Below are 14951 nucleotides of genomic sequence, written 5' to 3'. Positions count from 1 at the left end.
TCTCTCACTCTACACCTCCCTGGCGGCTGCAGCCTCCTGGAACCACCTCTGGAATAAATGACCTGAGCCCAAGTCTGTGGCCAGGCACTGCTTCAGGCAGAACGCAGAGAAGACAAAGCCCGGTTGCACAGCTGCCTTGGTTATTAGAAATCAACACAAGGAAGCCAGCCTTATTATTGTAAAAGCTGCAATCATCAAACCTCGATAAGAGTCATACCATGATTGTCCAGCCCCTGAGAATGGACCCATCTGGATTTTCACACGCTTCATCAAAGTCCTCTGCCCTGCAAGGGAGTCTGGATTCTCATTCTCTACCGCCCCTTTGTCTGGGCTCCAGGGTTGACTCCCCTTTTTCCAATAGCACCATCTTCTTTTAGCAAATCAACTTGCAGTGGAACACATTTAAGCTTTTAAAAACATATTTCTTTAGAAGGTTACGCCCAGGACATCTTTTTCAAAGATTTGAGTGTTTCCTAGACTCTTCAGCGTCTCAGAGCTTATTGATTGGGGAGGTCACCGTTTGTGATGGCTGACCTCACCCATCCCAGGCTGGCTGATCCTAACTTAATTCCCCAGGGTCCCTCCTTACGCTCATGCTCAGAGGCCCCCCACAGCTATGCTACTTGTGTCTGTCGCTCCCAGGGTCTGGCAAAGCAGGGCGGACCATGTCTGATGGCGTGGGAAAGTGCTCTGACAGCCGCTGTGTCCTGAGACTCTCTGGGCTTCCTTGGCCTCGTTTCATCCCTGCGGAAATTTTTATGGAGTTTCGTCTTATAAACAGTTTATGTGATAGGAGGCTGTTTGTGAAGTCCACTTGTTAACAAGTGGCACCAACGCACAACTAACCTACGCACAGCAATGTGAAGGTACGGTTCACAGGATCACCGAGGTCCTTGAGTCTTCACGCTGCTTGCTTGTTTTCAGTTCTTTCAGGATTTTCATCCAGAGATATTTTCAATCTGAGTTTATAGTTTTCCTAATTAAATGATGGCAATGTGATAGCCAAGACAAAAATGACCGTGTGGTCTCTGCTGCTGAATTGCTTTCCTTCGGGGCAGGCCAATGCGCTTTTCCTCTGGCAGGGAGTTTGTTTGCCCAAGTAAATTCAGATGCTGGAAGCCTGTGAGTAGGCGCCTCCTGCCATGAATCTTGAAATCTTCAACTGTCTTTGGGGTTCTGATTCTTGCTTCTCTTTTCTTTTTGGCCCTGAGCTAACATCTGTTGCCATCTTCCTCTTTTTGCTTGAGGAAGATTGACCCTGAGCTAACGTCTGTGCCCATCTTCCTCTATTTTGTATGTGAGATGCTGACACAGTGTAGCTGGATGAGCAGTGTGCAAGTCTGCACCCGGGATCTGAACCTGCGAACCCCGGGCTGCCGAAGCATTCCGACAGTGTAAGAGGGCTTTGCCTGATGACCAGGCACGTGGGCCCAAAACCCAAAAGGGACCACCTTGATGGTTTGGCCAAGGCCCTTTATCTCACTGCTCTTGATGTCACCCCAAGTAGAGACCTCACTGAGGGAGCTGGCCATGCCGATGAAGGGTGACTAGACCTCAGGCTGCGGGCACCAAGGACAGAGCTGTCACAGACAGCCCCTGCAGCTCAGCCGTCAAACCTCCCCAGGCTGTCCCCTGACAAGCATTTTCATCCTCTCGGTATTTGCTCCTTCAGATCCGTATACCCAACTCTCCGCCTCACTGAGGGCTTTCCTACCAGTTTACAAGGAGAGTACAGACTCGCTGTGGCACCCTCTTGCCTTTCTCTCCACTGACAAGCTTCTGTCCCCGTTTCCTTTCTTGCTCCCTCCCCATCTCCAGACTCCTGTAGGGGAAGAGTGTTTTCCCAAATTTCCAGTCAACTCCAACTGGAGCTTTCAATTCCAGCCCTTCCTCCCTCTTCCCACACTTTCCTCTTCCCATTATTCTTTCTCCAGAACCTTCCACCACTTTCTTTCAAACAGCCTCTTTTTCTCTGCCTACAGGGTGAGTGTATCTCAACTGTCTTCTATGGACCTCTCTGTTCCTTCAAGCCACCGTGTTATTGCTTGTCTTCTACCTACGCCAAAACATCCCAAATTTGTAGCTTCATTTATTACTATTATTGCAATTCATTTCATTTCATTCTTGCGATGACCCCACGAGGAATATATTATTTCTGCCGTATAATAGATGAGGAAACTGAAGCTCAGAATAGCTAAGTAACTCTCCCAGAGGCACACAGCAAGTAAGTGGCTGAGCCATCCAAGGAGCTCAGAGCCCTGTGCTGCCCAAGTGAACACGACACGCTCCTCCAAAATTTTCACACTTCTTCATTCTGCAGTAAGAAGAGCATGGTTGTTCTGGCAGAAAGCAGCAGCTTTCCAAATTCCAGGCTGGCTGAAAGATGGAATTCCTCGTAAGGACATTTCAAATGGCCCTGCACCTTGCTCTCGGCACGCTGTTTCCAGAACAGCCCTTGTCCGTTCTGTGGGATGAAGCGTACAGCACGGCACCCACAGCAGGATCTGGGATTCCTGTGCTGGCCCACTGTGTGTTGGTTGTGTGACCTCAAATAAGCTGTTCTCTCTGGGGAGCCTCAGTTTCCTCATACGTAAGATGGACACAAATGTTGAACGTGAGCATGATTGAAAATGTAATGTGTATCCAAGTCTATCCCAGCCTTCCCTCATTACACACACACAGGTGCACACGCACGAACATGCATGTTAAAACCTGTGGCATCTCAAGAAACATCCTAAGATGATGATTTTTCAACCTTTCAAGATCAGGGAGCCCTTCGTGAAACAAGGAGAGCAGTAGACCCCATGCCAGACAGGTGCCCTTGTCTGCCATCTATAGAACAGTGACGGGGTGGCCTGAGATCTCAGGTCTAGAGTCTCTGACAGAGAAAGACAAGGACACATCTAGTCACACAGCATGAGCACAAGGAATGGGACCCGGCTGCATGCAAAGTGGGGGGCACGCTGAGGAGACTTGAGGGGCCAGATCCCAGAGGACTTGTCCAGAAATAGCATCAAAGGCACAAATATTCTCCAGGCCTTTCCTCTTCCCGGTCTCCAGCAATCTTTTGAGGACAGAGGTGGGCCTGGGGGACCATCCTAGTGCCTGGGCTCCATCCCGCCATCACTCACACCCCAGACTTGTTTCCACGCATAGCAGAGTCGAGAGGGGAGACCACACACACTGAGTTACTCTGTGCTTCCCACACATTGTCTCACTTGGTCTCAGGGAAACTCAGGGAAGCAGATGTTATTGTCCCATCCTCTAGACGAGGAAAGCAAGGCTCAGAGAACACAAATTATTCCATGGCTGGTGGCAGCAGTGCTAAAATCAGAATGTGGATGCCAGGACTCGAGTCTATTTTCAACTCCCAAGTCTTTCTTTCTTCCCATCCAGGGTCGCCACCAGGGGTTAGCAGGAATGAGGCACAGGGAGGCCGAGAAGGAGTAGGGGCCAAAGACAGAGAAAAAACACGTGAGAATGGAGGGAGACCCAGAGATGTCTTCACAGCCTACTCCTCGTGTCCTACACGTTCACCATCAGCCTTTGCTACAAAACAGCACGTCCTAAGGTCCACTCAAGTTAGTGGTTTGACCGTCTCATTTCCAAGGTGTGCACCATAGTTGTGATCATGTGTTTCCCATTTTTCTCATTAAGGTGAAATTCATATAACATAAAGTTACCTGTTTGAAAGTATAAAATCCAGAGGTGATTTGTGCATTCACAATGTTGTGAAACCATCACATCTATCTAATTCCACCTTGAAAGAAAATCCGGTACCCCTTAAACAGTCATGTTCACTCCTGCCCCCAGGCCCTGGGAATCACCAATCTGCTTTTTGTCCCTATAGATATACTAATTCTAAATATTTCAAATAAATGGAATTATATGATGTGTAAGCCTTTTGTCTGGTTTCTTAGCGTAATATTACTTAGCTTCATCCATGTTTAGCATGTATCGACGCTTCATCCTATTATGGCTGAATAGTATCCCATTATACGTATGTGCCGCATTTTGTTTATCCATTCATCTTTTGATAGACATTTCGGTTATTTCCACCTTTTCACTATTGAAAATAGTGTTGTCAAGAACACTCGTTTACTAGTATTTGCGTGAGTTCTTGTTTTCAATTCCTTTGGGTACATATCTAGGTGTGCAATTGCTGGGTCATAAAGCATCTCTATGTCTAACTTTTTGAAGAAACATCCAACTGTTTTCCACAAGAGTTGATTCATTTTACATCCCCACCAGCAATAGGTTCCAATTTCTCCACATTCTTGCTAACACTTGTCATTTTTTTTATTGTGACCATCCTGGTGGATATGAAGTGGTATCTCACTGTGGTTTTGATTTGCATTTTCCTGACGACTAATGATGTTGAGCGTCTTTTCATGCACTTGTTGCCCATTTGTATGTCTTCTCTGGCAAAATGTCTTTTCAAAGCCATTGCCCATTTATTAACTGAGTTTTCTGCCTTTCTGTTGTTGGGTTGTAAGAGTTCTTCATATATTCAGGACACCAGACTCTTATCAGATCTATGATTTGTAAACATTTTCTCCCATTCAGTAATCTGTATTTTAATTTCTTGATAATGTCCCTTGATACACAAATGTTTTTTATTTTGTCCAATTTGCCTACTATCTTTCTTTTGTTGCTCATGCTTTTGTGTCATATTTAAGAATCCATTGCTGAATCCAAGGTCATGAAGATTTCCCCTTGTTTTTTTTTGAGAATGTTTTATAGTTTGAGCTCTTACATTTAGTTTGATGATTTGTTTTAAGTTGACTTTTGTATATAGTGTGAGATGGGGGTCAACTTTATTCCTTTGCGTGTGAAATCCATTTTCCCCACAACATTTGTTGAAGACACTGCTCCTTCCTCATTGAATGGTCTTGGGATCCTTGTGGAAAATCAATCAGCCATAAATGTGAGGATTTATTTCTGGACTTTCTATCCTAGTCCATTGTTCTGTAGGTCTGTCCTTATGCCAGTACCACACTGTTTTGAATATTGTAGCTTTTTAGCAAGTTCTGAAATCAGAAAATGTGAGTCCTCCAACTTTGTACTTATTTTTTAACATTATTTTGGCTATTCAGAGCCCTGTAATCCCATATGAATTTGAGGATCATCTTTTCCATTTCTGCAACAAAGTCTGTTACAATAAGAATCACACTGAGTAGTGTCACTATCTTAACCATATTAAATCCTCCAATCTATAAAAATGAGATGTCCATTTATTCAGGTTTTTGTTCCTTTCAGCAATGTTTGGCATTTTTTTATTATGTAAGTCTTGCACCTCTTTGGTTGAATTTATTTCTAGGCATTTTATTGTTTTGGATGCTATTATAAATGGAATTGTTTTCTTGGAATTGCTTAGAAAGATATGGCATTAAAAAAGAAAAAGCTTGGGAGGGCCGGCCCTGTAGCCGAGTGGTTAAGTTCGTGTACTCCGCTTCAGTGGCCCAGGCTTTCATCCATTCGGATCCTGGGCGCAGACACTGCACCGCTCATCAAGCCATGTTGAGGCAGCATCCCACATGCCACAACTAGAAGAACCCGTAACTAAATATATATATATATATTTATATAACTATGTACCAGGGGGCTTTGCAGAGAAAAAAGAAAAAAAAATCTTTAAAAAAAAAAAGAAAAACCTTGGGAATTAAAAAAAGAAATTACCCATAAATCCCTTTGAATGAGATATTTTTGCATTCTGGCATAGATCTTAGAATAGTCAGATATTATATTGTTTATCAAACAACATGCAATAGCCCAAAAAGATAACCAGCTATTTGAACATGTTTTAAGGAACTGCCAGCCTGGACCATTTGGCTGTGTCTCCTTGTCCGTTTATCCAGGACCTGAGTCTAGATCTGGGGTTGTCAATCTTATTCTGGAACTGGGTCAGGGTTCACCAAGACATGGGGAAGCTTGATTCTCCCCAAACAAATTTGATAGAATCTTCCTGGTGCTAATCTTCCTCCGCCTCCCAGAGTAGCAGAAAATCTTTGCCCGAATTGCCATATAGTGATGTCTAGAGAAATTACTCCTTGTAGAGAGGTTGTATCTTCATGAAGCACACATTTTGTGTGTGTGTAACATTAAATACAATATTAAATATGTGTCATTAAATATCCCATATTAAATACATAGGCATAGATCTCATATATATGTTTTGTTCAACAATGTAACTTGTTTCTGAAACCACATCAAAAAGAAATACAATTCTACTTTTTTTAAATGGGAAAAATTATATGCGCTCTGTCCCAACCCAGGATAACTAAACCATTTTCATAGACAGAAAAATAAATCCACTGAACAACGAAATGCATTTATATAAATCATAAACAACAATCTGAAAGTAAAGAAATGGCACATAAAATGAGTGTAATCCAGTTTTATGGCACTAACACTTTTTTGTTTTTCTACACTATTTTTTGGACGTTCACAGCTCTCTAGCAGTTAGACCATCCTTTTACTGTAAAATTACAGCACAGAAAAGACCCTCCCACAACATAAAGGCTGACATCCGTGTGCCCGGGAGTCGTGGGGGGCAGGGAGGCGGCCGCGGTCTGAGGAGCAGCTGCTCCCACAGCCGACCACCTTGCCTCCATCCACATGCGGTCACCCGATTTCACTGTGTTGGTCCACGTGGTGCCCTCTGACTGACACTGTTGAGTCCAGGCGTGTGGAGAGGGTCTTTGCTGGGAGCTCTGATGTCAAAATAGCACTTCTCATGATGCATCTGGCGTGTTTGGGGAGAAAAGTCATTCCATGGAAAAAGCGATGTCTGAAAAGTAAAAGTTTTCAGCAGTAGTTATGGTTAAGAGACATGAACGCTTTCAGTTCTGCGAGGCAAGCCTATAAATAACGGGGTCCCCTGCTCCAGCTACCAGGACCGTGTGACTGCCAAAACCTCAGGCCACCTCCATCCCTCTCTTGGGCCTCCAGGCAGACAGCTCCTTGGAGGGCGGGGGCCGCCCCAAGTTGTGCAAAGACAGCGAGGGTCAGCACACGGCTCTGGGGCTGACACTTGGCAGCTCACAGCCCAGACTTCTTGGCAGCAATGCCCCCGGGCTTCCCCAGGCTGGCGTCCCCATGCTGCGCTGGCAGTGAGCTGCTCTCTTCTCTGGACCTCACGCACTCTGCCAAGTCGCTCCCCTGAGAACAGAAGCCCAGGCTTGGCCACACTTGGGATTGTCTCTGAGAAGTTGCCGGCTTCTTCCCTCCTGCTCCACTGGAATTCCAGGGCAGTGCTTCAGTCGCATCTGTATAGGGAACCTTCAGTCCTTAGCAGAACCCTACAGCCGATATTCCTGTTTCTACTTTACTTGTAGCTCACTGGACCAGGACCATGGAGGTGTTAGATGGCAGCATCTAGATTTCCCTCTGAGCTCGCACAGCCAAAAACATCACTTTGAGAAACTCAGACTAACTGAGCAAAACCTGCCTGAGATGTTGAAACTGACAGATACCCTGAAAGGGACCCCTGTTTAAGTTACAATGGGAGATGCAGGCAGCCAGTGATGATGGGCGACACCACTCCATTCTGGAACCCTTCTCCCCTCCTGGCAGTTACAGACCTCGCATCGGGACATTTGTGAATGAGGATGTTCTGTTATTTCACCACCCAGGTCATGCCACCTGACACAGGTGCATGCACACCAGGAGGCTGCGTTGGCTTATTGATCGCTCCCCGATTCTTTCATAGTCTAGTTCTCATGCACCCTTGGGCTGAATTCACCCCCTGCGTTAGTACAATCTCCAGCTTCTTCGAGAACAAGCCACCAATTCAGGTGTATGTTTTACACTGTGTTAGAACTTTTAGCGGAAGGAACAGAGCTGCAGATCAGTTTCCCTAAGATCGCAGTCCAGGGACATCTCATTCCTGTGTCAGGTCACAAAGATACCAGCAATCAATCCTGGAAGACAAGGATTCAGAGACACCGAGGGCTGTGGAAAGGATGCATAGCATTTTGTCAGAAAACTTACATTTTTCAGTGAATTACAAAAATTCTGAATGTAGGAGAAATGGTCTTGTTTCAAGGCCCGACTTCTTAGCATTGCTATGAAACCTATTATACATTTTTTGTTTCGTGAGTGAAATGGACATGAAGCTTTCTCCACTAGTTATCTGTCTTTCAATCAAAATCATTTACCTTATTGTTTCTAAACTTTTCAAAGGCTTCTTGATCTACACATGGAGGTCTAATATTTTCCTCCATGTTCATGTCACACAGTCCACCATTCCACAGCCCCAATCTGAACCAGGACCTCCAGCTCCCATGCTGTCACCTCAGACGGCCTTTCCTATATCTTATTGCTTCACTGTCTGACTCACTCCAGCTGCTTTCTGCCAAATATGTTTGCTTTTTTCCCCCTCGCTCTCCCTCTCTCCTTCTCTCCCGCTACATTACTCTCTCACGTATTTTTTCCCTATATTTGACTCCACCACCATACTCAGAAATCCCACAAAGCAGTTGGGAAGGGCCGGAGAAAGCCTGAAGCTACTGTGTTGTGCTCTCTCTCCTCCTTCTCCTCCTGTGACACTAGGATTTGAAACGGACCCTCCTTGGGTCCTCTGTTCCTTTGTCTCTGATTTGGGATGAATATGGGTCAAGAGAAGTACAGCTTGTATTAATGAACAGGGTCCCTGGTGTTGTCACGTTTTTTCTGAATCATTTCACTGACGCTTGCCAAAATTCACCGCACCGTTCTGCTCTCTTGTTTGACAATGAGAAACAGCAGGAGAGTAGATTGCTCAAAGATTGTGTCATGCAAAGCGCTGGGCGGCTTAGGATCGACGGAGACCTGCCTTGGTAGAGATGCTTTCTCCGCAAGGACCCAAAACCTACATCCTCCCCTGTGGCTGGTGAAGAGGAAACCTGTAACCCTTGTTCCCATTACAGGAAGCAAAACCTCAAGTCTTCCCTGTTGGGGTTTTTCTCCCATCCCCCCAAGAGAAACCCTGCTAATTCTTTTTAAAAAAGGGAGAGAGATTCATGTATAAAAACCTTTTTACAATTTATTTCCTCTTATTAATCTTGAAAGTATAAAAATGAGGCTCTGTCTAAATGTAGGGTTTCAGTGGTGAAATTCTGACCATGTGAACAAATAAATAAATATTTACAGTCTTTGGCAAAACAAATGAACTTTCATCCACCTGTACGAGAAGTTTGTTTAAAAAAAAAAAACATAAATAATTTACAAAAAAAAAATATGGTACATTCTAAATATTCACATCAGCATCCCACACCACTGTATGGTTTGGCCAAATACCACCAACACAGAAGACCTACACCTCTTCACAATGGCTACATTTAATGAAGGCTCCCAACCTTTGCTGTCTTGGGAATACAGTTCCACAAAAAATGCAAAAATAGTGCAGCAAAACAAAAAGAAAGTCAACCTCAAAAGAAGCAAGAAACGTAACTTTATCAAAATGAAACGTGTAAAGAGAGACAAAAGTGATGGGTCCCCTGTATTTGATGTAGAAATGAGATCGTTATGAATAGAAAGAGGAGGAAGATTTGCCCCAAATCAGACAGAAAAGACAAACTTCTCTTATTAAACCCCTTATGTGGAGTGAGAATAACTAACATTTCCTGCACAAAAATCATGCGATTTAAGCAAAAATAAATCAAACTTACGTATATCACTATGACTGGTTAATGGGTGTGTCTGGCAAAACTTAAAACTGATTTTTCCTTAGCATTAAAAGTTTTTAAAATTCTATGTACAGCAGATAGATAATAGTAAAAAATATTGAATTAAAGTCACTGGCAACAGTATATATTAAGGTTCCATTATAAACTCTTCATTATTATTTATTTATTCTATTACATTTTATAGCATGCTTTATCATGACAACATAATATTATAAATCCTGGTATTTTAATGGGAAGATATTTTGCTGCAACTGTATCTTTATATTATAGATTTGTTATACGTTTATTTCTAGAAATTATGCTACATATGTGTTACTTGGCATATTTAAAATAAGTTATTGGTGAATGGAACTGCATTCTGTATCCATTTAATAAATATTAGCAAAACATTTATAACTGGAACCTTAATGCAATGTGTTACCAAATTAGGTAGAAGCAAATTTTCCAGAGCTTCAAAGCCTAGAATAGGAATTCGATGGCAAAGTTCATCAGCTGATGCGTTTGTCTGCTTGTCCATTCTCCATCCAGGAGCACAGATTGGGAAAGAAGCTCAAGCAAAAATTCTGGCGATCAGAAGCAAAGTCAAGCAACAACTGGCCAGGAGTTTTCTCAAGTCTACAACAGCACAAGAGGCCAACTCCAGGGCCAGCCCATTGCTCCGTTAACCTTTCACACAGAGGAGGCTTTGCCAGCCCCACATCTGGACTCATGTTAGAGCCATTTTGCTGGAATTTTCCTTTGTGGATGAAACCGGATTTCTGCTGGGTATGAGGGCTTTCATTGCAGGACAAGAGAATGAGGGAAGGGGTGTTTGTTTATTCTCATAATTATTTTTAATGTTCCAACTAGTGAATTGATGTCCTGCATCATGCGACTATCTCCAGACCTCCTCCTTACTGTGTTCTGACTTCAGACTTGAGTCGGCCCTTCTTTATAATTGACCTAATTCGTGCAATACCATAGAACAGCTCTAACCCAAGAATAGGAACAACTTTCAGCACTGAAAATAGTGTAGCAATATTTTTCCTGCTTAATTTATGATAATGGCTTACACACAATATTCCCTTCAACTCCATATACACATAAATACAATAAGTAATTACATTTTATATGTAAACGTCATTCTTTTTAAACAAACAAGATAAAACAATGACATGTCATGCTCAATTTCCACTCCACACAAAGTCTCGTATATCATCAAACTGTTTTTCCTGTAGTGGGTTGGATGTTCATCTTTGGGTTCCATCGATATTTGTCCTCTGAAGGCACTTGGGCTTGGGGTCGATGACAAGAGGTGAAGAACCACTCAAGGTCAAGGTCAAGGACAGGAGGTGCTGCTTAAGAGAGAGAAGCTGGAAGGACCAGGATGGGCTGAGGTGTGTAGGTAACAGCATCTACAGTACGTTGCTGGAATTGCAGCAAATCTGGTTTAGACATCTACAAGAAAACAGGACACAGAATTAGGAAGATTGGACTGTGGGTTTGGTTTTGCTTTATGTTGTTTTACCTATACCCTAAAATATCATTATCTTAATTTAAAAAAAGGTATTCGTAAAATGGATGGATGTATGAATGGTTAGAAGAATAGATGGATGCACGCATGCATGGAAGGATGGATGGCAGGAAGGAAGAAAGCATGAACTGTCTCGAGAGGCAACCTGACACAGGGAGAAGAAGACTTGGCCAGAAGCAAGAAGACAAAGAGACATTCTTGTGTTTGCTTCATCTCTTTACTTTATGTGCCATTTTCAATATGTGGTTTTTGAGTAGTGTCTTACCTCATCTGTAGAAGGGGGGTATTTTCATGTCTACATGAAGGTGTGGGATTAGACCAGATAGGAGCTAAGTTCTCTTCCAGGTCTATAATATTTTGATTTAAATATACTCCTAGAGATATGACTAAAGAGAACCAACCTTTCTTCCCTCCTTCCTTCCTCCTTCCCTTCCCCCCTGCTTCATTCCCTGTTTCTTTTTCTTTCTTTCTCTTTCTTTTTCTTTCCTTCCTTCCTTCCTTCCTTCCTTCCTTCCTTCCTTCCTTCCTTCCTTCTTTCTTTCTTTCTTTCTTTCTTTCCTTCCTTCCTTCCTTCCTTCCTTCCTTCCTTCCTGCCTCCCTTCCTCCCTCTCTTTCTTTCTTTCTCTTTCTTCTCTCTTTTTCTCTCTCTTTCATTAACTTCCTTCTTTCATTTTTAGCAAGGGTAGCAACCTCAAAAGCCTAGAGGGGTCCAGAAGGTGTAGAAGATATAGGAAGCTACAGGAGAAAGGAGAGTGGAGATGAGTGGAGCCTGTGAATAACAGGAAAGTGTTTCTCCTACTAAAGGGATTCACATTCAATTTAAAATAAACAAAAGAACAACTCGAGTGACAAACAAAACATATGCAGAGAACAGGCCATCAGCCCATTGCCCTAACGTGCAGCTCCTGTGAAAATGAATTTCAATGTGTGTCCTCCCCACTTTCTGCCCACAGCTGCCCGACTGGACAGCACTCCCACACTCACCTCTGCATTCGTATTTCAGGTCTGAGAAATAGACCATTTCTTGGGAGAAGACAAACAGACCCAGCCGCCCGCCCGCGTAAGTTTGGTCGTAGATGGGTCCTGAATCCGCCATGACCTGTTTTCCTTCATGCACTAAGACTCTGAAAACAGGGGAAAAGGGAGAAAGAAAGAGAACGTGAACTCTGTGAAACACATTAACCAGAGGACAAGGGGTCAGCTTCCCCCTCACAACATAGAGGTTGACAGGAGACTTGCCCTTGAGGGCCAAAGAGTAGTCATGTAAGGTGAAGGATGTGTCCTAGTTTCCAGGCGTCTGGCAACATTTCCGTCTCCTGAGCACCAGGTTCTCCCCACTTGCATCATGGATCTCATGGCCTCCTTATTGCATCAAAACCACATGTTCATTTACTCCCTCCCTACTACCTGTGAGATGCATGAGAGCAAGCATGGGGTTCTGTCCTACATGCCCAGAGTGGGGCTGGATGCACTGATGCTTCTCCGATAGGATGGGGAGCACACAAGTGAATCATGGGAGACTCTCCATGGAAATCATGCCAGTGCAGCCAGCCTGCATGTCCCCTACTCAGATCTGCTTATTATTACTGGGGACATGTACACTCCTGGCATCTGTGAAGACTCCGACCGTACTGTGCTGTTATCAGCTAAGTTTAAATTTGCAAAAAACTGTAAATCATCCATAATTTGTTTTAATCAAATCGATTACAGAGGCCTGGCCCTGTTGCATAGTGGTTAAGTTTGGCATGCTCCACTTCAGCAGCCCTGGTTCACGGGTTTGGTTCCTGGGTGTCGACCTACACCACTCGTCTGCCATGCTGTGGAGGCATCCCACATACAAAGTAGAGGAAGACTGGCACAGATGCTAGCTCAGGGCTAATCTTCCTCAAGCAAAAAATCAAACCAAAAAGAAAAATCAATTACAAATGCTGCCATGCCAAGATGATAAAATTCTGTTGGATGGATATTTTTGAAAGTTTTACTGGAGCTGTGTTTTAAATTCGGCCATTCACAATACCAGAAATGAATATGAATCTGTTCTCCAAATGAGCCACAGCCTACTTTGCAGAGATACAGTTTGTTTTAATTGCACTTTCTCTCCCACGCCCAGAGTGAATATTAGGAGCAGAGATGCTTCCTCATCCTGCAAGTTATTTTAACAAGACAAATATGATTTTTCTCCTCTTCAACAGTTTTGTTTTTATTTTTTTAAAAAATAAATGATGTGTGGTGGAAGACGCAGGGTAGAAAACAGAAGGTATTTAAAGTGGATAAATCCAGGGACAACGCACAAGTTAGAAATCACTTGAGTTATTGACCTGTTAACGTTCAAACTTGCCTTTCAATGAAATGGGAAATCACTTGGTAGAAATGTAGCTGGCACTGAGCCACCCTCACCTTATATAACCCGTCTTAGGTCTGTGGGTCAGGTGCCACCTGTAGGCGGTGTAGTCTTTCCAGCCAATATTTTTAGGGTCATGCCATAAAGTACGAACCTGAGGGAAAAACATCACTCTTGAGTACAATTGGCACCCTGAGTCTTAACCACAGTCTTACAACACCAAATGGGGAGCAAAAACATTACTCCGTAAATTAATCCTTATGGCTCATGCTGCTCCACCCACCTCTGATACACTTCCTGGCATAAAGCTCTTGTGTGGATCATAATCCTTCAATAGGCAACCATATAATTCAGTGCTAGGAGCTCCAGCACTCGAACCACAGCCATGGGTTCAAATTCTGTGTCCTCTGCTTCCTCATCACAGGACATTGGGCAAAAAACTTAACCTTTTGAAACTCAGTTCTCCTAACTCTACCTGATGGTAGAAATATATTTAGTTTGCAAGAGGATTACCAATCGTGTTTATAAAAACACCAGGCATGGTGCCTTTAATAACGTGAGTACTCAATAAAAGCTTATTTAAATTATCATGACTTGAGTTAAAATGGACAAGAACGAAGGTGGGGTTATCTTTGGGACGGGCTGAGACTGCTCTCCTGAAAAAATACAGCAGCCATAGAGCAGAGTCAAAGGAGATGGTGTTGACGACACCGTCTTTCTCACCTGTCCCTCTGTGTTCCCAGTATGCCACAGGGCATTCCTCAGGTGCTCGCCTGTCCCCGTGGTGGAGTTGACCACCTTGAGGGACACGCCCGAGTAGCCGTACGCGCGGGTGGGCTGGTCTTCCCAGTAGGTCTGAGTGACCTGCTTCCACATCACCACATAGAAGCGGCTGCTGGACTGGTAGCCAAAGACGAAGCCAGCGTAATCGTCGTCCCGGTCAGTGTTGACGTAAAACGTGCCGCTGAAGTCCACAGACCCAAACTCGTCAAAACCTGGATGCCAGAGAGAGCATTCCGTCATAAGATTAAGACATACTCAGCCTTTCAGGAGATGCCTGCACTAGCCCGGGATCTCTGAATGCAGACATAAGGAGGCTGGGTTTAGCTCTCCGCTTCCATTCAACTCAGGCTCCATTGCTGTGAGATTAATGAAATCTACGGGATTTTATTTTTTCAGATCCCACTTATAGAGTTATGGCGGAGATTTACCGTAGTACATAATATTTTAAAGATCACGTCCATGAAAAAGATTGGCTTATTGAATATGAAACTTCAGACTTCAGAGAGGCAAATTCCTGCTTCCCGAAGTTCTTCTGTCAAGAATATTTAGGCAGTTTTACAAAGTATAGAGGGATGGGGGTTACCATAAAGACCACTAATCCCATCCATTTTTTTCCTAAAGAGCAGCCCACAAGCCTCTGAGGATG

General features: G+C 43.7%; 1 protein-coding gene across 3 annotated transcripts in view; it reads right to left on the bottom strand.

Moving 5' to 3' along the window:
* Positions 1–9005: 9005 nt before the first annotated feature.
* The window catches only part of THBS2 (thrombospondin 2), a 32638-nt gene continuing 26692 nt past the window's right edge, over positions 9006–14951 (bottom strand). For 2 of the 3 annotated variants that reach the window (XM_070256116.1, XM_070256117.1), the window contains exons 19-22: positions 14246–14517; positions 13579–13676; positions 12166–12305; positions 9006–11105 (exon numbers count right to left, since the gene is read on the bottom strand). In XM_070256116.1, the coding sequence (XP_070112217.1) occupies positions 11098–11105; positions 12166–12305; positions 13579–13676; positions 14246–14517 (518 nt within the window). In that variant the 3' untranslated portion in view covers positions 9006–11097. The remainder of the gene's footprint in view (positions 11106–12165; positions 12306–13578; positions 13677–14245; positions 14518–14951) is intronic. The other variant, NM_001163117.2, reaches the window with a different exon arrangement.

Source organism: Equus caballus, chromosome 31 (assembly GCF_041296265.1).
Source record: "Equus caballus isolate H_3958 breed thoroughbred chromosome 31, TB-T2T, whole genome shotgun sequence".
In the NCBI taxonomy this organism is placed as follows: domain Eukaryota; kingdom Metazoa; phylum Chordata; class Mammalia; order Perissodactyla; family Equidae; genus Equus; species Equus caballus.
Note: the sequence above shows the minus strand (reverse complement) of the source record. Positions and strands in the feature narration are given on the sequence as shown.